The sequence below is a fragment of the Lacerta agilis genome, chromosome 9, assembly GCF_009819535.1.
Source record: "Lacerta agilis isolate rLacAgi1 chromosome 9, rLacAgi1.pri, whole genome shotgun sequence".
Classification (NCBI taxonomy): Eukaryota; Metazoa; Chordata; class Lepidosauria; order Squamata; family Lacertidae; genus Lacerta; species Lacerta agilis.
In genome coordinates, this window is record NC_046320.1 from 818425 (window position 1) to 842760 (window position 24336).

The window sequence follows — 24336 nt, forward strand, 5'->3', positions numbered from 1 at the left end:
ATGTCCCCTATAGCCCAGCTCCGTCGTCCCTTCACCCCCACTCCCCCTTTACAGGGGGAGCGAGGGAAGGGTTCGGAGCCACAATGGGCACAGCCGGGGAGGCCAGGGTGCGGGACGCTCTTCCCGCACCCCATCGGAGCCCCGCTTTGCGGTAGCGGGGCTCCAACCCCCGGGACGGACTGGGTCGCCTCGCAGCCGAGGCAGCCCACGACCTCCCGCAATGGCGTCGCCGCCGGAAGTCCGGGTCAAAAGCCTATTCTCAATCCAATTTGTCACCCGCAACCCACATTTGTAAAACCTTTGAGAATGAGTAAGAATTTTATGAGTGCACGCTTTGGGAGGATAGGAATTTTGTCGTGAATGTCATGTAGGAAGAATGAGTTTTGGCTCATGACAGCTTTTGCCACCCCAGCGCTGTGGTGGGATGAGATATCCCAGCCAGAATTCTTCCTCCTGCACAACTGTTCTAGGCTCAGGAGCCCTGTTTGCATTTTCACTCTGAACCACTCTGGTGTCACTGCAAATGTCTTGTAGTAATAATAGAAGATCATCTAATTGACTGTATAATCCCAAAACACAGCATACAGAATGCATCAATTACAAATCCTTTTCCCATGTTGGGAGAGGGGGCAAAAAATGGAGCAGACAATGTTTGCAGCTTCAGGACAATCCTAGGTTTAGAACAGTGGTTCCCACAGGCTGTGGGATTGCTTAGGGCTAAGAGGCAAGGGGACAGCAGGGGGGCACTGGCAGTGTAAATGGCTATCGGACTTTGAAAAGCTGGTATCCCTGGATCAAGCTCATCAGTTTTGTTTAACAAATTAAGATAGTTTCAGCTGGATAAATGTGCAATTAATTGTTCCTGTTTTGAATTTCACTGTGCTATTTTCTTCCTTTGTAGATTGTGCAAACTTCTATTCTCTATAATGCTTTTTGTAGAGTAGGGCAGGGGGCTCCAAATGGCCCCAAGGGGGGGGGTGACCCCAAATGATTTGGGGACCATTGGCTCAGATGGTAACAGTGGTGGTAGGAAGCATTTCTTTTTCTCCCAGACTGTTGTCCAGGCAGAAATCTTGGTCTGTATATCCTGCCCCCCCTACTCTCCACCACCACTTCTTCTGTACAGCCAAACATCTCCACATGCCAATTTCCAGTTGGGAGTGTGGTCATCAGCTCCACAGAAAAAGCCTATAAATGGAGAAATAACTCAGGAATAGTTTGCAGAGAAAGAGAGATGATACTTCTCATTGCTACAGAGTGGGGGGCAAGGTAGCTTAGGCCCCCCTCCTGTTTTGCAACTTCCAAAGAAAGAATTTTTTATTTTATTCTTTAGCGCCACTTTCCTTCTTCTCCAGAATGTTCAGGGACCCACATGTGAAATCCCAGAGACTTGAGGATCGGCAGAACAGCACCCAAGCCTTGAAGGTGGCCATGCCCTAATAACCAGGGTCTTGATGGACTGGATCTACTATTCTGACCCTGTGAAAAACAGTGTGGCTTGCATGTGAAGGGCTGGCTATTTCCTGGCTAAGGTTGCCAACTATTTCCCTGGCCCTTGCTCCCATGCCTTTAACAGCATTTGATCATCAGTTGTTCTTTTCTCCAGTCTTTTGCCGTTTCCAGGGTTCAACCCTCTTTACATGCAGCAGATCTCACATCAGAAATGTCCAAGGCTTCTTTTCATCATGCTCTTATAATGTTGGAATAGAAGTATGCCAGCTTTGGAGTCATACATAAAATTTCATCAGGTAAAAAAGAATATTGAGCAGCTCAAAATAGCCCACATATTCTGCAGTATAGGCCTATATTAAAAAACAGCAACAACTGGCTAGAGAAGAGGGTGTCTTGCTTTTGAAATCGCTCTGTTTAGAGGCATGTCTTTATCTTGGTGGGAAGTGCCAAAAGCAGTTAGCTCCAGAGAAAGGTTTACAGATCTGATGGTCACCCTTTTTTTGGCCTTTGTGCACAGGCCCACTCCCTGGACTGCCTCCTTTCCGGAATAAGCGATGCCAGCAGATTCACTCCATCTTTATGTAACAGTGAGGAATGAATCTGACTTGGACGTCTTTCTGCTTCATCCTTCCTGACCTGTCTTTGCAGAGGATGCAAAGCAACAGCCACCTGCTTGCCTCTTCTCCCTTGGGCAAGGTTGAAGCCTGTGGTATGGGGCATCACTAGGTATGGCACAGATTTGCATGCTATTTGCATATGCTAATCAATACTGATTGCTGCAGAATAGTTCCAGGTTCCCTTCCCAGGGGCATCTCCAGGTAGGGCTAGGGAAGAACCTTCTCTGGAACCCTGGAGGGCCACTGCCAGCCTGTGCAGGCAATATGGAGCTAGATGCACCAAAGAGAGCTTCCCAGGTTCCTATAGCCTCACTTGGGGGGGTCAGAAACATTGGGATTGCAGGGGGGGCTTATTCTGAGTTTCTGGGGAGAGTATAACACACTATGTCAGGGCTGATGAGCCTGATGCCTAAGGACCAAATGTGACCCCCCCCCCTTTGAAACTCCTCCTAGGCCACATCCAGCCCCTCCCCATCCCAGCCAAGCCCCTCACCAGCACACACCTTTACCTGACTTTTTTTTATTTGTCAAGACATCCAAACCAGACCAGGGTGTAAAAAAAAATGTGTTTGTGTCACAAGGACATTCTTTCTTACTTTATCCACACCCCCCCCCCATTTCTATCCTGCTTTATCTGCGAGGAGCTCAAGGTTCTCCCATTCCCTGTTGGATGCTCTCAGCAACCCTGTGAGGTAGCTCAGGCTGCGCGGCTGTGACTGGCCCAAGTTCACCAGGGAGCTTCATGGCCAAGTAGGGATTTGAACCCAGGTCTCCCAGGTCCTAGTCCGACACTCTAACCACTACACCACACTGGTTTTCACCCACCCGGATGCCCACGGGAAGCCTCACAGTGGTGCCCTCGTCACTTATGGAGTCCCAGCATCTGACAGTGAAGGGGGAGCAGAACCAGCATGGCTGGCAGCCACTGAGCATCCTAATTCAGTTTGTATCCATTTCTTCTCTGCAAGAGAATTTGCACCCAAGGCAGCTTAAGAATAGAACAGTAACTAGGTAATAAGCAGTAACACATAGCAAAAGGAATATCACTGGCATATCAAACAACCCATTTCAATAACTCTTTCAAGAATATTTCATTCAGTAACAAGTTAAACATGAAACAATAAACTAGACGCTGTAAAGCTCCGCAGAAAAAGTGCAGAGGTTTAACAAAGTAAATTAAAATCATAGGAGCCTCTTAAAAAATGGCAGCAGCGATGTCAGATCTGCAGATATGACAGTGCTGGTATGCATAAATACAACTCCATTAACCTCAAGCAACAAGAAAGCAGTATAAGTTGTCCTCACATCTTCTTCTCAGGTGTCCTGGCCATTGATGAGAACATCTGTATCTATAATGTAATTTATTTGGTGGCACTCCAGTTACTACCGCATGACATGATCTGCAAGGTCAAAGGTACACACACTTCAGTTTTGACCACATTAGTTCATGGCTTTTGGGAGTTTTCTCCGCTAACCCCTGCATATTAAGCTCAGAGCAGCACCTCTTTGCGTGTCGCCCTCATTCGACAACATGGAAATTGGTGTATCATTACACTTTCATTTCACTTACTGCCATCTGACAGGGACTTGCTGCTGCTCCTGTCAGGAGTTTGGAGAGCGCCAGCAAAGAGAGCGAGGTGGCACCTTAAAGATTTAGAGATCTATGTCAGCTTCATAAAAAACGTAAGAGCCCAGGTGACTCAGGCCAAGTGCCCCTCTCTAGTCCTGCATCATCCTGATTTCAGAGTGGCCAGTCAGGTGCCCATGATGAGAAGCCCACAACCAGGTCCATGAGGCTATCGGAGGCAGCTGCCTCCAGGGGTGCTGCGGGGGGGGGGGCAGCAGATGTGGATCTGGGTCAGCAGCAGCAATGGCAGCAACACCTCCTCCTCCATGGGGCAGTTTCTTCATCCTCACATCCCTCCATCCAGGCAAGCACTCATCTCACACACCCCACCGACTGGCCTTTGCTCCATGGCTTACTGGCGGGGGGGGGGGGGGCTGAAGCTGCTGTCCTGCACAGCGGGGAGAGAGTCTGCCTGTCAGGAGGTGGCTGCATTTGCCGCGTGGCTCTTGTGTGGGGTGCCGTGTGCTAGTGATTTGATAGAGGAAGGGAAAGGAAGATGCCGTGAAATGGAGATGAGAAATGTTGTGCTGAAGCAAGAGGGAAGAAATTGAGAAAGAAAAGGGAGAGGGAAGGAGAGGGAAAGTGGAATGGAAAGAGGAGACCTAAAATTGCAAGGTGCAGCAGGGGGGAAATAGAAATAATGCAGGCACGTGAACAAAAGCTAAATACCTTGAAGAAAGGGTCAGAGCAAGCCAGCGTGGATATCTGAATTGGTGCACCAGAGGTGGGTGGACCAATGGCTGTGGAATACAAGAAGTGCAGTCTACTCTGGGATGTTGAAATGCCAAAATAAAGAGAGCTACAGTTGCTGCGTCTTAAAACGTTAGGTTGGGGTAGGGAATCTGTGGTCCTCTAGAGGTGTGGTTCCCAATCACTGAAGTATTGCAGACCTCTTGTTTTCCAAAAGCCAAATTTTTGCAAATTTTGATATCTCTATGGTAGATTTTGTTCTGACACCCCAGTCAGGTATGCCAAGAGGCTTGGAAATTGCATTCACAAAACCATTAAACATACCGGCAGTTAAATGTATTATAGCAACTCTGGTTTTGTTCTTATTGATAAACCAGCTCCCACCCAGAGTTACAACATTTTTACGACAGGGTTGACAGCTTGATAGCAGGCAGAATTTGGAAGTCAAACTGCTGGAACCTCCCCCCCCCCCCCCCATTTCAGAGACACAGTGATAAAATAAGCACCACCAGTTGAATTTGTGCCTCATCTGCATATGCTTCAGCCATAGGTGCTCACCAGGAAAAAATGGCATTCCTATAGCCAGAAAGTTACCTAAAACATGTTACATACCTTTCTGTCACAGCTGATAAGTTGACTGAAAAACTTAAATTCAGAATGGGCATTCTGAGAGATATCCACTTGTCTAGTGAGACCCATTTATGTTTGTGGTGTCCAATTAATAGCAACAATTGCTATTAAAAATGTTATATGTATTAACAATGTGTCACTGATGTGAACTGTGGATTAGTTCATGTGTTTCGGGGGGGAGATTACTGTAATAGGTAAAATGTGAGACTGAATTATAAATACATTAATGTTGACAATATACACATTTTTTATTTTTTGCTTTGTAATCTTGCAGGAAGAAAAATCATGCCTAAACATTCTGCTCTTGCACCCATAGCCTGGGTTTAAGGATACATTTAATGAATAGCTCATGTGTCTGAGTTTCTGACGCAGTGCAGGAGATGGGGTGTCCTTATCATGGTGCTAGGAAAGTTGCCTTGGTGGGACAAAAATTAATTGGTGCTTGATGGATGTTGATGGATGCAATATCTCATTCATTGGCCACGCAGGTGCCTTTGCATACTGTCAAGCAGGGGTGGGGAAAATGTGCAGCCTGAGGGCCACACTCCCTTCTGGACAGGCTTCCAAGGGCCATATGCCAGTGAGTGGTAGTGGAGGCAAAAGCAGGTGCCACAACAAATGTTGATTTTATCATTGTAAACAAAAATACTTGGGGTGTGAAGCAAGACCAGTGAAGGATGTGACCTAGGGAGAGAGGGTGTGCAGTCTGGGAAGAACCCTGAGGGTCAGAGAAGGGGGCCTGGAGGGCTGCCTTGGGCCCTGGGCCTCAGTTTCCTCACCACCAATGGTGCAGCATCCTGTGGCCACAAGTGGCCAAGCCCAGGAGCAGGAGACAAAGAGCAAAGGGGTCCCATCCTCTTTTGGTACACCCAGCAAAGGATGTCACTGCATCCCCTTGTTTTGTGTTCAACTGCTTCAGCTGAAGACAAATTCTCTTAAGTAAGAATGAAGGTCCTAGATGAAGCTCTCGGTGGTCTGGTAAAAAGTGATAGGATTTTAGAAGCTTCGTGCCACATTTGCCAGAAACATAGATTGCGGAAATCCACGTGGCATTGGAGATACAGCAACATGAATGGAGACAAATTCAAGTCTGCTGAGCCATGATTCCACACACAAACCTCCTCCCCGTGCCTTGGATATGAGATGCATTAGTACTGTGCAGTGATCTTTCCATAATAAGTCTGTGGTCTGTGACATCCCAAGGTCATGATTCCTTCCTGTCTGAAAGTCTGGATTGGTTTATAAGAACCAGGATGCTGTTCTTTTTCTTTTTTTTTTTCTTCATTGCTAAGTGCCACTTGCCTTTGCCGGAAGGCAGACCCAGAGAGAACCGGCATCCCTGACTCTTCCTTTCCACCCGCCGCCTGGGAGATGCCTTTGGGAACAGATCGCCAAGTTCAAGTGCCGCTTAGGAGACGGCTCTGTGTGGGCAAGTGCTCTGGTTCCATGATAGCTGACTGAGCGCATACCTTCCAAATGCCCCCGTTTTCAAGAGACAGTCCCAGAATCACAAAAGCCACCCAGGCTTCTGATTTGATCCTGAAACGTCCCTCTTTCTCCCGCCAGTGCCAAATGTAGGGAGGGGGGAGAGCTGCCCTGTCCCGAATGGTGGCAATGGCAGCTGTGAGGGAGCTCCTGCCGCCTCTCCATGCTGCTGCCAGCCTCCTCCCTTGGGCAGCTCATAGCAGCTGCTGGGGAGCAGGCAAGGAGGAGGAGAGGCTGCCGTAGCCCAGCCCCACAGGACACACTAGCTCTGAGGGGCAGGTGGAGGGCAGGGGTGCCGTGGGTGGGTGGGAGGGAAGAAAGGAGAAGCGGAGCGGAGCACAAGGAGTTTCGATTTTTTTTAAAAAAATGCTTTGTGTGTTCTTTTCTAATCTCTCCCCTTTCTAAAATTTATTTATTGGTGTGTGTTTTTCTTTCCGTAAATCTACCAAAGCCAGGGTTAAGGGGTTTTCTCAGGATGCTGGAGGGATTGTGTCCCACTGGGGAAGTGGTTCTTGCCCTTCATTTGATAGGAAATGCTCTGTGGAGGGGGAGACACACACAAAATGGGGGGGGGTCAAGTATGGTCAGTTGTGGGGGAGTGAAATCATAGAATCATAGAAGAGTTGGAAGAGACCACAAGGGCCATCCAGTCCAACCCCCTGCCAAGCAGGAAACACCATCAAAGCATTCCTGACAGGTGGCTGTCAATATGTTCCTATTTTCATTTGGGACATTGGAGGGTACATGAGAGTGCAACCCAAATTTCCCCCTTCCTGCAGCTCATGGTGGAAGGTGGGGAGGGGTGTTGGGGGGCAGGGCAATCAGGCTGTAACAATTGCCTTTCAGAGACCCCAGAGATCCTGGAGAAGGGCAATGCTAAATGACTCATGCTAACAACTTTTTAAGATTGCATCTCCTCAACAGGCTTTTTCAAAAAGGGGGCAGGGACACAACTGTGAGCCAGTGATTGGTCGGACAGGACCAGGATGCTTTAAAGGGGCCTGCTGGAGCATACGTTCAAATTCTCCTGCAGTCATGGGATCTTGCCTCTTGGGTGAATTCCGTGGTTGGATGCCCATGAACAGCCTCACTGTCTAACACAAGCAGAGCTCTGGACAAGTATGCGGAGAGCTATCGGAAAGCGGATCTTGTGTATTGCATGGTCACGCCTTGTTAGTTTTGGGTACAGCCAAGCGCAGGAAAATGATCACATCTTCCCCTGGATTATAGAATATGGGGGGGCAGGGGGGACTAGGACAAAGAAACACCTCAAACTGGAGGGCAAAAACGTGCCATCAACCATGAGAATGGAAGATAAACTATATGGGGAGTGGGGAGCTTTTTCTATTTGATGAGTGGGATTTGTGGGAGGCCAGGAGCATCTGTCCACTGGCTCATCGAGGCAGAAAATCACCTGGCAGGGAATCTGCCAGGATCATAGGATGTCCTGTGACTAAGGAAGATTGGTGATCTGAAATAAGGTACATTGTCTTGATCACCACAATACACAGTGGCAAAGTACAAGAAGCAGTGATGGCCACCAACTTGGATGGCTTTAAACGTGGAATGTCAGAAGAACCTACAGGATCAGGCCAATGGCCCACCTATTCCAGCATGGTCAATCTGATGCCACAACACAAGGAGGACATGAGCACAAGAGCAACCTCCCCACCCCACCCATCCATCGGTGGAGGCAGAGCCTTCCTGGCCAACAGCCTTTGATGGACCTCTGCTCACTACAAGTAATTTTACCATAGGATGGCATGCCTGATTTTTCTTATCTCCACAGTTAAAAAAGAACCATATATATATATATATATATATATATATATATATATATATATATATATATATATATATATATATATATATATAACAGCGTTACTTATTTTCATAGGCTCAGAAGAAGACGCTGTTTCTTGATCAACCGCTTCACACACAATTGCATAAGACAATGAAAGTAGCCACAAGAGTAAGCTAAAGTCTCAAGTTCAGCCCAGGGACAATACAATCTAGCAATGCAGTCTTACTGGGTGACCATGGACCAGTCGCTCCTTCTCAGCTTAGCCTACTTTGCAGGCCTGTTGTGAGGATAAAGGGGCCTGGACCATCCTCTCCTTGGAGGGAGGGCAGGATAAACTCCTCATGGATTGGTTTTGATGTGTAGCCTGCTCTTTTCCACTGACTCAGAGTGGCCAATAGCAGCAGGTGGTGTTGTTGTTTTAATGTAAGTAGCTCTGTCTCTAAGGGGTTTCCAGGGATTTGGGCAGGGGGACATTCCCAGCCCTCCCCAGAGATACCAGGGACTAGCTCTGCATGCTAAGCAAACACTCTGTTGCTGAACTATGGGCTTCCCAAAGTGCTGATAGAGTGGAGGGTGGCCTTGTGTTCAGTTTCCAGCTGTTGAGAAGCCCATGGACAAAAATTGCTCTCAATTCTGAATGCAAATGCCACAAGAAAACGGAGCTAAGAGCTTGCAGCCAAAGAGCTGATAGCTTAGCTTGGATCAATATGTCCATTTCAGCCATGGACACTTCCTGGCTCTCACCGTGTCCATGGGGCGGCCAGCTTGCAAAGGCTGCAGCAGCAGCAGAAACCACAGCCAAGGGCACCATAGAATTGTGACTGATCCACAGGGACCCTTCCTGCTCCACCCTGTGCTCTGCCCACTCTCCCTCCATGAGCAGCAGACAGTAACTGCTGCTGGCTGCCTCTTGACCCCCAGGCTACGGTTTCTTCAGCTCCCCCTTTCTGCAGATCCACATCTCCTCTGCTCCCTGCTTCAAAGGGCACTGCCAGCTTTATTTATATATTTTATAAAGCCATTTACAGGCAAGTTAATAGTAAAAAATAAAATAAAATCTCTTAAGCAGTGTATAGTCTGAAAAACACGACAACGCAGTATATCATTGGAGCAAAAATGCAATGTATAAACCAATAAAACAGCAATATGTAAACATGCAAAAGCAGAAAAGCAAACAAAACAGAAAATCTTCCCAATGCCTATACTTGCTTTGAAGGGGGAATTTTCCTCAGGACCCAGCAGAGTAGTAAAGAGTTAAATGTTCCTTCCATACCTGCTAAGATCCTGATAATTATCAGTCCCCTCCCTCTAGCTGATGCAACTTGCATTCTGAAAAACCTGCTTGATGAATGCAAAAATGCATTTAACAGTCAAGTCCTGTTTGGCCCACAGTCCAATTCCTGCACAGCACCCTTTTCCCAGCCTTTAACAGCTGTCAGAGCCACCTCCAAATCCTTACTATCCCCTTTCTTAATCCACAGAGTCAGTCATCCAAAGATATCATTATTCCATAGCTGACCAGAAATCCTGAATGGGTAGAAGCCAACACACGTCAGTTTGTTTGTTTGTTTGTTTGTTTGTTTGTTTTTCTACCGCAAAACCTCCCTTCATCCCACTGAAACAAAGGTGGTGCACAAACAAAACACAATCCACAATAGCATAACAATGAGAAACAGGAATAATTAATACTGTTTTTAAAAGGAAACTAAGCAGAGTGTTTTGCTGAGTTGTCAAACAACAGTACGCCTAAGGGCAGGTCCATATGATACATTTAAAGCACATCCCATTCACATTTAGAGGATGTGAGTTCCTTTAAAGAATCATGGGAACTGTAGTTTTCTAGCGCAGAGCTGCAATTCCCAGCACCCTTAACCAACTACAGTTCCCAGGATTCTTTGAACAAAGTTGTGAGCTTTAAATGTTTGGCTCATTTCCAAACACACACCTCTCTCTCTCCTCCTCTGTTCAGGCAAGCAAGAGTCATTGTCAGGGTTCAAGAACACATTCCAGCCAGGCAGAAACGCTCAAGGAGGGTGCAACCGAGGAGGGATTGTGGCCTGAGAAGAGTCCCGAGGGCTGGATAGATAATTCTGCAGGGCATAATAATAATAATAATAATAATATTTATTATTTATACCCCGCCCATCTGGCTGGGTTTCCCCAGCCACTCTGGGCAGCTTCCAACAGAATATTAAAATGCAATAGTCTATTAAACATTAAAAGCTTCCCTAAACAGGGCTGCCTTGAGATGTCTTCTAAAAGTCTGGTAGATGATGCTCCTGGGGTTTCCCATTCTTGATGGTGACAATCCTGGCCACGATGGACCAAGGATGTCTTTCGTTTTTCTCTTCTCCATCCTCAAGTGGCTCTTATTCCTCTACCATTTTTGTTCTGTCTCCATCAACCCATCAGTGGCGTAGGAAGGGCGGGGCGTAGGGGGCACTGCGCCCCGTGTTCCAGGGGAGGGGGGATGACACTCCCCGCTGCCTGGCACCCTGTCCGGACGGGACAGCCCCACGAGCCACCACTCGCTGGCTGGCTCACAGCAGCGCCGGCCGGATCCATTCTAGGCATGCTCAGTGCATCCGACGTGCCGTGACGCCCCGCCCCCAGGGGGTGCCTCCACACCGCCACCCCAGGCGGCGAAAAGGCTTCCTACGCCACTGCAACCCATCCATCATTTCCTCTTTCCATTTCTTCTTTGGCAGCTGCCCCTCTGCCTTCTGTCCCTAAAATGCTGGTTTTGACCTATAAAGCCTTAAACAGCTCAGGACCACAAGACCTCAAGGACTGCATCTTTCCATATGAACCTACACGAACCCTGAGATCATCTTCTGAGGCCCTTCTTCATGTGCCGCCTCCTCGAGAGGTCCAGAGGGTGGCAACATGAGAACAGGGCCTTCTCTGCAGTGGCTCCCCATCTGTGGCATGCTCTCCCCAAGGAAGTTTGCCTGGTTCCTCATTATACACTTTTAGGCACCAGGCAAAAACATTCCTTTTTAACCAGACCTTTGGTTGATCTGATTTACATCCTATGCCCTTTTAAAATGGGGGGTGGGGGTGGGGGGACTATTGGGTTGTTGTTTTTATTTTTATTAATTTTTGTGGTTTTATATTTTGATTTTATTCTGTGAATCGCCTTGAGATCCCTGGGTGTAGGGTGGTATATGGATTCAAATGATGATGATGATGTTGATGTTGATGATGATGTCGGCCCCCCCATCCCACCCCTTTATCTTGACTGACTGAGTGCTCTTAATGGGCTCATTTTGCATTCCACTCCATCTTGGGTCTTGGGGTGACTAAGAGCAGTTAAATTGGTCTGTGTCCTTTCAAGGGCTCACATTAAAAATAGATCCCATAAATTGGCCCAGGAGGAAAGGGAGAGACAAACAGAGGGAAGGAGGAATTAAATCCTGAATTCAACCCCAAGCGTCCCACCCACAGGGAATGAATTGCCCATCTCAGTATGGCTCCATCCCCAACCTTCCAGTATTAAGTAGGAAGCTGTAAAGGGAGGTTCTCAATGTATGTATTCTGCTGAATGTGCAGGAACCGCAGTTGCCCAAGTGTTCCCAATCATGGCAGGGAGACAAAGTGAATTCAGCTGAGTTGCCTTTCAGTCCTTCCCATGAAGGATCCAGATATGGCCTTTGGGGGCAGGGCTGGTGTTGGTGGCCCTGCTCCCTCTCTTTGCAAGTTGAATTTCAGAACACCTGAAGAGGGCTTGTGACCAAGCATGAGACCCCCAGGGGGGACTGTCTGTACCTGAACGACAGGTGTGTGTGGAGAATTCAGATGGGCACATGAGCAGAAATTGCACATTTGTGCCATCCCTCAGGTGGAAATCAATCCAGGGAATAGAATTGGTATTTGCTGCTGCTGTTGTCAGCATGACAAGGCCAGAGGATTATACCACTTCTTTAACCTCATTTCTTACATTTTATTGGGCTTTCATTGGTTCCCTTTCTGCTCTGCTGTTCTGTGTTCATCCATCCATTCATCCATCCATTCCCAGGACCGGCTCTATCCTTTGTCAGAGGGAGGCAGCAGTCTCCTTCCACCCCCATTAGCAGCCTCTGCTCAGCTTCTCCCTCAGGGTACGGCAGAGAATATCATCCCTCATGGGGGGGGGCGTTGATGTGGGATTCCTCTCCCAATTATATGGGATACTCAGGGACCGCCAACTTTTGCAGACAGCTCCACGGGCACATCTGCAAATCAGAGAAACTGTTGTGGGCACTAAACAAGCCTCAGCCACACACACACCGCCGTCTGTTCCATGGGCTGTGGCAAACACACTTGGCTCAGGGGACACGGGGGGGGGGGAGCCTGTGGATGCCAGAGAAGGTGGGTGCCAGGCATGCCTGATGCCGGGGGGGGAGGGGCACCATCTTGTTCTTCACCTAAAGCAGCAAAATACCCTGGGCTCCCCTTCTGTCTTGTGTCTTCAGTTGATGGGTTGTTGTTTGTTCCAGTTTAAAGCTAAAGAGGGGGCTTTCCCTGGAAAGGAGCGAAGCAAGGGGAAAACAGGTCAAACCTAGAAAGTGCTGGTCAACCAGAAAGCTGCTTGGACACCCCTTCCCCCCCCCATGCTTTCTAGTGGAAGTGTGAATGAGTTTTAAGCTGCTAACCTAACCAACATCTAAGTACTCAGAAGTAAACTGCATGGAATTTAATGGGACCCAATCCAAGTTTAGATTAGGTTGGGACTGCAGTCTTAGTAGGTAAGAATATAGGAAGCTGCAGCTGCCTTATATTGAATCAGGCCATTGTGTCCATCTAGCTCCATACTGTCCACACTGACTAGCAGCAGCTCTGCATGGTTTCAGGCAGGAAGTTTCTCCCAGTCGTACCCGGAGATGCTGGGGATTGAACCTGGGACCTTCTGCACCCAAAGCAGGTGTTCTGCCATCCCCCCCCCCCCGTCTCACTCACTGACCCACAATGTAAGCACAACCAAGTTAAAACAGGGCTCCTATTTTTTTCATCTGCATTTTATTCCGTGTAAAAACTAGTGGGTTCCATAGTGCCAAGCTTAAAGGCTGAAAAGTACACATCTAGCTTTCTTTTGCTTTTGTAAATTATAATCCCTCTAAAGAGGCCTTGTAAGATCTGCTCGCAGAGGCTCAGGATGATCTGGTTAGCAGCTTGCGTTTGGCACAATTGGTAAACCCTCTACTTTGAAAGAGCAGAGCTATTCTATTAAATGTTATATTTACAAGAGAGAGTTGGAGTAGCAGAGGGCGTGGGTGTAGCCATAGGGGGCCAGAGGGCAGTTGCCCCCCCCCCCAAATCAGGGAAATAAATAAAAATGCTTAATGAGCTGACAAAGTGTGTTGCAGGTAGCTCAGTTCTGCCCACCCCCTCAATCTTGGCTATGCCCATGGCAGAGTGGCTCAGAGACTGAACTCCAAAGCAAAAAGGACCTGGTTCAAACCTCACCTCTGCCATAAACTCACCTGGTCAGCAGACTTTGGGGGCCAGTGGTCTCATTTGCATAGCTTGGCCTGTACACTTTGCACAGACTGTACACATATTGAACATTACTTGTTATTAATCATATGAATGTCTAGCTTGACTATTACAGGTAGTTAGCCGTGTTGGTCTGCCATAGTCAAAACAAAATAAAATAAAAAATTCCTTCCAGTAGCACCTTAGAGACCTACTAAGTTAGTTCTTGGTATGAACTTTCGTGTGCATGCACACTTCTTCAGATACACTGAAACGGAAGTCACCAGACCCTTAAATATATTGAGGGAGTGGGGAGGGGTATTTCTCAGAAGGGTGGTGGGAATGGGTGATCAGCTGATAGGTGTGGAAAACATGTAGACGACTGTTAACGACTGCGATTATTACAGTAACTCAGAAAATCTGTGGTGTCAGGTACGTAGCTGGGAGCACTGATGGCATATGGTTTCAGAACAGAGTCCATATAACCGGAAACCCCCACTGTAATGGTGCCGATACCTGAGATGATGGGGCGTCCTGGATTTCCTGGTTTGTGTATTTTAGTTAGAAGATAGAAAGTTCCTGGTCGAGGTTCTGCTGGTGTGTTCGTGAGGATCTGTCCTTGGATGTGTGGGGGTAGCTCCTTAACAATCTTGTTCAGTTCTTTTTTTGTATTCTTCTGTGGGGTCTGAGTCCAGTTTTATGTAAAAGGTGGTATGGGGCTTTTTAGTTTGCCAAAAATATGAGTGCACAATAGAAGTGTGTAAAATTATGTGAGGAGAAAGAGTCCCCAACAACAACATGGGGACACCCAATGAAGGTGACTGCTGGAAGGTTCAGGACAGATAAAAGAAAATACTTCTTCACACAGAGCATAGTTAGTCTATGGAACTCACTGCCACAGGAGGCAGTGATGGCCACCAATGTAGATGGCTTTAAAGGAGGATTAGACAAATTCACGGAGGAGGAGAGGGCTATTGATGGGTAGGAGCCAGGATGGCTCTGCTCTCCCTTCACAGTTGGAGGAAGCAATGCTTCTGGAGAGCAGATTCAGGAAACCACAGGAGGAGGGGAAGAGCACTTGCTGGTTTCCCACAAGCACCTGGTCAGCCACTGTGAGAACAGGATGCTGGCCTTGATGGGCCACTGGCCTGATCCAGCAGGCTCTTCTGGTGTCCCTTGACCACATGTCCTCCTCCCCAGACTGGCTTGCACCTGCTGGCATGAGCCAGACCAGCTGCCTGTTCTGCAGCCTGAGCTGGCAGCGCAGAAGGACAAGGACACTGGTCTCCAGTTTCAGCCTGACCTGAAGGAGGTGGGGGGAGGTGATGCCAATGCGTGCTTTCCTGCATGTTTGAAGGGATCCAAATCTGTCGATTCAGCAGCTAACAACACTTATCTGATGAGCCCAGGGATGCAACAGGGACCAACCAAGAGATATTTGTTTTGCAGCACAGCCAGAGAGAGAGAGAGGGAGGGAGGGAGAGAGAGAGAGAGAGAGAGAGAGAGAGGGAGGGAGGGAGGGAGGGGGGGAGAGAATGAATGCTATTGCTGGTGGAAAATTGCCAGGAAAGCCAACTGGGGGTTGAAAGGAATTGTGAGGCGGGAGGGGGACAGATGGGGGGGGGGAGGTGTTTAACCCACCCTGTGAGAGGGAGGGGGAGAGATAGATAAATAAATAAATGTGACAAAAGGCTGTGACCTCAATTTTATTTTGTGCTGATTTTTCTCCCTCCGTTTTGAAGGGAAGGAGGGAGGGGGGATTGGGGGCAGGCAGTGACAAGGGAAGGAGAGCGATTTCTCTGCTGCAGGTAAAGAAGCAGACTGCTCCTTTTGCTCGCAGAGACCCCATGGCCAGCAAGAGCTCGTGTGTGCAAGCATGTGGCAATCAGAATGAACGTTTCCGATTTGCACTTTTGTCATTTCCCTCCTTCCCTCTTGGCTTTCTCCCCCACCCCACCCCCTTTAAAAAAATCCTTTCTCCCATAGGAATGCAGGAAGCTGCCTTAGTCTGAGCCAAGCTGGTGGTGCACCCAGGCCAGGCGACACACCCAGCCAGCCCTCCCTGGAGATGCTGGGGGGTTGGACCCTGGACCTCCTGCATTCAAAGCAGCAGCTCTCCCCCCACCCCTCAAGGCTGTGTTTCTGCCATGGGTGATTCATCCCAGTTTGAAAGCTTGCCTTGTGGATTTGCACTTACTCTGATCAGTTTGGCCTTCTTATGGGAGAGGGCTCTTGCACGCGCATCCTGCTTGGGGGCTCCCCTGGAGGCATCTGGGTGCTGGTCTAGCTTGGCCATTGGCCTGATCCAGCAGGCTCTTTTCACGTTCTTTGCTTGCTCGGGTCCTGCTTGGGGGCTCGGGGGGGGGGGCACTGCGTGAAGAGGCTGCTGGAGTCCATGTGTGCCTGGATGAGCCTGAGCGCTGGCCTCTGCTGGCTAGCAGAGAGGGCCTGGCTCTCTAAAGATGGATGGCAGAGCAGTGGACGTGTCCGAGGCAGGTGAGCATTAATTGTCTTCTTGACCCGGGGAATTGAATAAATGCTAATAAATGCCACAAAGGCCGCCATCCTCTCTTTAGCACTAGCAGGAAGTCTGGAGTGCCATCCATCACTGACGGGCGGGGGGCATAAATTGTATCTTTAGCCAAGTGACTGACACAGGAAGGATGGGGAGGAAACAAGGGCACAACTCTCACCTCTTTTACCCAGGCGACAAATTAATTCTCTTTGGGTGCACTCAGGGACAGCCCTCTGGGAAGAGGCTGTTTGCATCCTCCACTCAGTTGACACTTCAAGAAGCTTCTCTTCCTAGGCAGCGTCCCTCTCCATGCAAGTTGCTGGGGAGTGTGCCGCTGCACATTTTGGGCATCACAATAGGCATCTTCTGGGCAATGGTGAGAACCAGATGCTGGACTAGATGGGCCTTTGGGCTGATCCTGCGGCCAGGCTCTGCTTTTGTTCTTTCCCATCTGCACCCTGAACCTCATGGAGGCAGCTCTTCAAAGGCGCCCAGTCTGTTCACTTGCGTTTTGTTCATTTCACTTTAAATACTGTGTTTATATCCTGCTTCCTTAAAACTAAATAAATAAACCAAGCACAACCACTGAAGCAACGTCTGGTGAAAATAGTGGCAAAAATAAAAGCAACAAATGGGTAGCTGCAAATGGGTAGTTAAATTGACAGTATTAATACAGGTACATGAACTACCTGTATGTAACAGTATCAATGAGCAGCAGTTCAAAATGAAAAAGAAAACCACAGCAAGAGTATTGCAAGTTTAAAACTGCAGATCATACTTCAAAAGCTGACAGGGTAGATTTCTATAATCTATATAGATATTAATTGGCTCATCTGGAAGAGAATGCCATGATCTGGCCACCACTACAGAAAAAGCTACATCTTTCGAACCCATGCCTTTATGACCAAACCAGCTCTTTTGCCAGACAGTTGTCTGTTGACTCTCTTCTGGCTCCCCCCGTGTTTTCTGCCTCTTTCCCATGCCCCCCAAGCAACGCCTATTGCCCTGGTGGTGCTGGTTCTCTCTGAGAATGCCTCCTCTCCCTCTCATCTCTCAGTCACAGCAATGTCTGGGTCAGGTTCCTTCCCACCCTTTAGAAACAGGCAAATTTCTGCTCTCATGCTGAGGCCACCCATCTCAAGGTTTCCCAATCACAAAATACAGCAGTGCCATCTTATGCATGACTACTCAGAAGTAAGCTGCATTGCGCTTAATAGGACTTATTCCCTGGCAAGTGAGTATAGAAGTTCAGCCTGAATGTTTGAGATCCCCATGCTGCAATAACCCAGTGCTATGTGGAAGTATCTGGCCAGAAGTTATAAATATTCCTTTGTACTCCTGGGCATTGTAAATTTGCGTTTTCAAGACATTTGGCCACATTTGCAAGAGATATTTGCAAAAGATGTCTCTTTTCTTCCTCCCTGATCCTCTGTATTTTTCACTACCAATCACCCTGCCTGATCCCCCCCCCCCCAGTTTCCCTGGTGGCTTCAGATAAAAGGCCAGATCTAGGTTTGCGTATGGCGGAATATGATGGCAGAATCCTCGGGTGGGAGAGAGAGAATAGGACCACTTCAGACAGCAAGGGATGGCCACATTTTTAAAAAAACAAAAACAAAAATCCCCTTGATTATTGGCAGAGGGAAATGCACAGCAGATTGAAAGCTAGTAAATTATTATTATTATTATTAAATTTTGTATACCACCCTTCATCCATAAATCTCAGGGCAGTTCTCCAGCTGAAGAGCATGGGTGGCAGAGGGGCTGCCATATCTTGAAGAGCTCAAAAGAGGACAGTCCAAGTCACTTCCAGCCCAAGCCGGGGAAAGAGGTGCATGGGTGTGGGGAGCCTGAACTGCCTGAGCCCAAGCCTCCCCCCCCCCCAAAAAAAACCCAAATCCAGACATTTCCTTTAAAATGTAAAAATCTGCCCAAATGGGCATGTTGGCCCTCCAAAAGATGCCTGTCTGGGTTTTCCTGGCAACCCTAACAGATGGGAAACCTGTGGACTCACAGCATGAATGGGGAACTGGTGGCCCCCATAATTTGTTCACTTACATTGTATGTTTTTAAATTTCTATTTCACCTTTTGTCAAAGGAGCCCAAGGTGGTGCCCTTAGCTCTCCCCCTCCCCATTTTATTCTTGCAGCAGCCCTGTGAGGTCGGCTGGGCTCTGATTGTCTCAAGGTCAGAGGTGTAGGAAGGTCAGGTGGTACCTGGTGTGGAAAATTTCTTGTCAAACCCCCCCCCCCATTGATTTCCCCCCCTGCAAAAATGGTTTTACGTTATTTCATATTTTCTTACAAAGGAATAATAACAAGTAATAATAATTTTAAAAACTTTTATTTATATCCCACCCTCCCCGGCCGAAGTCGGGCTCAGGGTGGCTAACATCAGATACATAACATTGGTATAAAATCAAACAATAATTAAATTACCTCCTAAAAACATCTCAGAATCAAGTCTAATTAGATGGCTTTCCACAGGGTTAGGGTTGGGAACAGTAAGTGCTCCACTGGACTGAAATTTCAGCCTTCATGACATAGGAAAACCGCCAAGTGAACAGCTATTTTGGTGGAGGAGGGTCAAGATATTAACCAATATGCATGAAATTTCATATATAGCTATATAATCCCTAGTATAGTAAGATAAGACCTTTGGAGCTTTTTTTTAAAAAAAAAGTTTTTTATGAACTGCCCTAGTAGGGCAGTAATTGTTCCTTGATAATTTGTCACCCCCTTGCTACGCCCCTGCTCAAGGTCACTCAGTGAGTTTTCTGGCTCCAGCCCTGTGACCCTTACACCACACTGTCTATGCTGTTGGATGGTGACTCCTCGTCATCCCTGATCAGCTGCAGCCGATGAGAGCTGCAGTAGAAAGCACTTGGGAGGCACCAGGTTGAAGAACATTGAATTATAAGGCAGCTTCTTCCCATTCTAGCAAAGGGAGCGTTAATTGCTTGACTTTGACCATTTACACTATACAGTGGAACCCTTACGAAGGCTTCGGATAACGAGCTCCGCTAACCCGGAAGTAGATGCTCCTGGTAGCCAACTTTGCCCCGCGATGCGAGCAGGAGTCGTGTGCCGGCAGCAGCGGGAGGCCCCATTAATGAAAGCGCGCCTCAAGTTAAGAATGGTTTCCGGTTACGAACGGACCTCCGGAACGAGTTAAGTTCATAAGCAGAGGTACCACTGTACATTTCAAACCCCCTGGGGGCGGAGAATCGCCAGGACGAGTCCCCTGTTGCCTCCACAGAGCATCAGTTCCCAGAGTTCCCTGCAGCCCAGCGCCCTTCGTGAACAACAGCTCCCAGAAATCCACCGGGGGGGGGGGGGCTGTGTCAAGTAGTGTCATCTTTAGTGCAGATGAGGCTTTTGCTTGTGTGTTGCTTGAATTTCAAGGGAAAGAGGGTCATTAAAAAAAAATTATTTGTTTTTAGTACATAAAAAAGGAAAAGGAAAAGAAAGTAGATATAATAATACAAAAAAGATTCTTTGCACCAATTGTACACTTCTTCAGGTAAGCTGAAGTTCAATTACATTGCAATAACATTAGAAAGAAAATACAGATTACCCATAAATCCAATTCATTTTAACAGTTTCAATACTCACATAAAGAAGAACTTGATTATATTTGAACATTGACTTCCAAGGGAAAGACGGTCATTTAGAAGGTCCTGTGTTTCATCTACCATGGAACAATGTTTAGTCCAGTCTAACCTGAGACTGGACTAGACCAGTGTTTTTCAACCTTTTTTGGGCAAAGGCACACTTGTTTCATGAAAAAAATCACAAGGCACACCACCATTAGAAAATGTTTAAAAAATTAACTCTGTGCCTATATTGACTATATATAAAGTAATTTTTCAATTTTTCCCACGGCACACCAGGCAAAATCTGGTTGAACAGTGGTTGAAAAACACTGGACTAGACCAGACGCTCCAGGTGTCCCTATTTCCCAGGGACAGCCCCAGATTTACGGAAGCTGTCCTGGTTTCTTATTTGGTCCTGGAATGTCCTGCTTTTCCTTAGGATGCCCCTATTTTCATCACAGAAATGTTGGAGGGTATGGAGTTATCTGACCCCTGAGCCATCTGAAGGCAGCCCTGTATAGGGAAGGGTGTTTTTTTTTAAAAAAAAAAAAAAAAGTTCATTGTGTTTTATATATGTTAGGGCAACACAGATGAGCGGGGTATAAATAGTAAAATGATGGTGATGTAATAGGATGTCCCTATTTTTATTGGAGAAATGTTGGAGGGTATGCTAAACTGAAAATGAGAACAGAGCATAGAAAAGTGCCAACCTTCGCCCTCAGCTCGAGGCACCGTGAACATGCCAGGGATTAAACCTGTTGCATGGCCACAGAGGAAACAAAAGGATCTGTTTCGATTGTGGATAAGGAATGAGAGGGCAACCAACTAAGCCACTTCTGGCGAACCAGAGCAGAGCACGGAAGCGCCGTTTACCTTCCCGCCGGAGTGGTACCTATTTATCTACTTGCACTTGAGGTGCTTTTGAACTGCTAGGTGAGCAGGAGCTGGGACCAAGCAGCAGGAGCTCACCCCGTCGCGGGGATTCGAACCGCCGACCTTTTGATTGGCAAGCCCTAGGCTCTGTGGTTTAGACCACAGCGCCACCCTCATCCCGAAAGACAATATAGAAATGTAATAAATAAAATGAACAATAAAAATAAACCATCTAGGTCAGTGGCTGCTAACCTTTGCCCTTCTAGAGATTGCTGAATGAAAACTGCCATCCTCCCTGGCCATGTTGGCTTGGACTAGTGGGAGTCTGGCAACATCCAGGGGGCCATCAGTTGCAGCCCCCACCTCCGGAGCTGATGTTACTGGCTCTGCTCTGGCCTTTCTCCGTTGGAAGGCTACTGGATGTGGCCTTTGCTAAGTGGCATGTGAGCTGCAGCAGTAACAGCTCCCCTGGGGAGATGCTTCAAAAACAGAACACCTGCAGCAGCTCAAGTCTCTTCTCCGCCAACGGCAGGAGGAAGCGAACGCCGGGCAGCCCAGGCAGGCTCTTGAGGCCGGCATCTGCCTCCTCCCACCTCTCGGTTCCCGGGCTGCCTGCTGTCACTTGGGAGACGCAAGTCCTCCAGGGAAGCAGTCAGGTTTAACTGCCGTGACTTGCTCCGGTTTAAATTAAATGTCGGCACTTTCTCTGTGATTACTTTTTATTGTCAGGCAGCCCAATGTGAATTCTCCCTTCATCATTATCATTGCTGACATTATATTTTTATTTATTTATTTCTGTTGTCATCACGCGGAATCTAGTTCTTCAGGAAAAGCAACCGAAACAGAGCAGAGCTTGTAGGATTTAGCCAAGTAGGGTGTCCGCTTATGCTTTGCCGGAAAAGAGGGCAGAGGAGGATGCTGTTTTGCATGCAGTTTGCATGCGCTAATGTTTATGTCTGGATGCAAATTTAGAAATAATTGCCATGATTTAAGTGGGGGGGGGGACTGTGACCTGTGTACCCGCTGAGTCTGTTGCCAGGGGCTCACTCTTGATGGCCCTCTGGCTCCCCCTTCTTTATCTTTAAACCATAGGTCTATCTTTAACTGGATTTGGACCCAGCTGCCCTTCCAGTAGAGAATGGACTCCCCCCGCTCACTGCCCCCATTTATATACAGTGGACCCATCGCATGGTGCGCCTATTAAACAAATTTCTACCATTTCCCACAGGCTACCTTGTGGGGGTCTTGTGCAAGGGAAACTTTGATTCAGGGAGTCTCAGGCAAGAGTTGATCAGACGTGTCATTCTTCTCCAGAGCGCTGGCAGCAATGGACCAGGCTGCGCATTGGAAATCTTTGGCCTCTAACTAGCTCATGGAGTATGCAGGCATTGGATTCAGTAATTAAAAATCACTACAATTTCCCACACCACACTTTTAAAAAAAGAAAGGCAGCAAAGATCTGGAAGAAGGGTAACCCAAATTCTGAGTGAAGAGCAAAAGGGTTGTACATTCAGTGCAAACCAAGCACTCTTTGTTCACATAATTCACGATGTAGAAATTATTCCCCATTCACTACAGTGTGGAAGCTAAAAATGGCTATAACTTCCTCCTTCATTTTAACATAACTGGATGAAATCTGCTGGCATTTCAGACCCTTCCAAGTGGATTCCCTGAAAATGTCTGTTGGCCTGGGGAATGCTGGTCCAACCGATACTGGTTTGCAGCCCCATGCAGAACTTGTCAGAGACCCGGGGCAGGAGTCTTGTTGGAATAAAGTTATAAACTCAGGCAAAACAGCAGCTGGTCCCTGGTGGGGGGCCTCATAGCAACTTAGCCCCCCCCCCCCCCCCCGCACAGGCCTGCTGGCTTGACATTGGTGGTGGAGAACTTCTGGACCAGAAAATGGCTCCATTTGTAGCCCAGCTGAGCATAATGAGCCAAGCAAATTCCTGTACAAACCAGGTCATCATGGATTTTGAATACTTGAGCTCCTAACATTCCACTGAGAGGGAGATATGGGTGTGACCAGATCTATATTCCTGTCTTTTGCTTCCATCCAGATGGTTCCCTAGCAGTTATTTTTCTATAATGAGACCGGCTTCTCACTAGAAAGATGAGAGGAGAAGGAAACAGGCTGGAGAAGAATGGTCTGAAGGGGAGAAAATGTCTGGTTCCTTTGGGTTAGCAAAGGCAGCACATGCACCTCCAAAACAGCACCTTCAAGACCCAGAGTAGAGTGTGAAGTAGCCCATGTTGTGATGTTCAGATATTGTTGGACTAACAAAGCCCATCATTGCTGGCTGGGAAGGAAGGAAGCTGTAGTTCAACAGCATCTGGGCAGCCCCATGCTGGAGCCCACAGGACCACCTCTTGGCTGAAGCTGATCATGTCTTGAGTTGGGACATTGCCTGGATGGGAGACCTCCAGAGAACTGCAAGCCAGACACCTTGGCTTCTGTGTCGGGAGGAAGTTGTCTCTGTGTGTGTGTGTGTGTGTGTGTGTGTGTGTGTGTGAAGGCTCACAGCTCGATTCCCTCTTTATTCATTTTGTCTTGGGCATTCTATATGCCACCCAATTAGCCATGTCCTCTGGGCGGTTCACTGCTGTGAAAACAATGGGATGCTGCTCCTCTCCAAAGCGAGGCAACGTCAGCGTCACAACACAGTGCTTAGGACAAAGAAAGGCAGAGAACAGTTGGCATTTTTATCTAATCCATTTTATTGTTGAATGAAACAATAACGGCAAATATGGACAAAGCCATAAATAATGTAAACTCAAACAAGCGAGAGACACAGAGGAGAAGGGGAGAAAATATTTGCATGGAAGTAAAACCAGCCTGGAGGCAGGGAGGCTGCAAAAATGATCATAGTCAGAGCTTCTCTCTCTCTCTCTCTCTCTCTCTCTCTCTCTCTCTCTCTCTCCCCCTTCCACACTCCCTCTCATTTCATCCTTTCTCTCTGCATTTCCCTGGGGCCATACTTTTTTGTTATTAGGTGCATCTTGACAATAACCCAGGGAGTGACAGGAATCTGGCTTTTCAGGGAGAAATCTCTGCAAGAAGAGACAGGTGGGGAAGAGAAGGGTCTGCTGCTCCTTTCTGTATCGTCAGCTGCAGCAGTGTCACCTTCAGAAGCCGGGCTCCGTATCACAGCCTTTTCCTCACTGCCCCAAAGCAAAGCAATGGTGCAGCCAGTTGGGGCCTTGAATGGCTGCAGAAGGAGGCCGTGAGCATGCTCTAGCAACCAACCAGGTCTCCTTTGGCTCCAACGAAAGAAAATGCAGGTATTGCAGAGCAGAGAAACACCCGGCTGCTGTGCTTGGCAGAACGGCGCACTGTTGCCATGCTCCAGCTATTCTGGTTTTATCTGTTTTCCAACGCCTGTCCCTGGTGAGTAGCAATCCCTCATTTTTGGCAGCAGAACGAGTAGGCAAGGATATAAGAAAGGCTTTGTTTTGATCCAAAGGTCCATCTTGTTCCCACTATGGCCGATCACGTGCTGAAATGGACATAACTGCAGTAGCCCTCATATGTCCATGGTCCTCAGAAACTGGTATTCAGAGAAATACTGCACCAGATACTGGAGAAAATGGCTA

The 24336-nt window shown here is 47.8% G+C and overlaps 1 protein-coding gene across 6 annotated transcripts in view; it reads left to right on the plus strand.

Moving 5' to 3' along the window:
• LINGO1 (leucine rich repeat and Ig domain containing 1) overlaps window positions 1–24336 on the plus strand; it is a 190157-nt gene that overhangs the window by 127492 nt on the left and 38329 nt on the right. The window contains exon 1 of one of the 6 annotated variants that reach the window (XM_033160116.1): window positions 16161–16255. The exons of 4 other annotated variants lie outside the window; for them this stretch is intronic. In XM_033160116.1, coding sequence (XP_033016007.1) covers window positions 16226–16255 — 30 coding nt within the window. In that variant the 5' untranslated portion in view covers window positions 16161–16225. Of the gene's footprint in view, window positions 1–16160; window positions 16256–24336 lie in introns of those variants that run through there. One more of the 6 variants, XM_033160118.1, reaches the window with a different exon arrangement.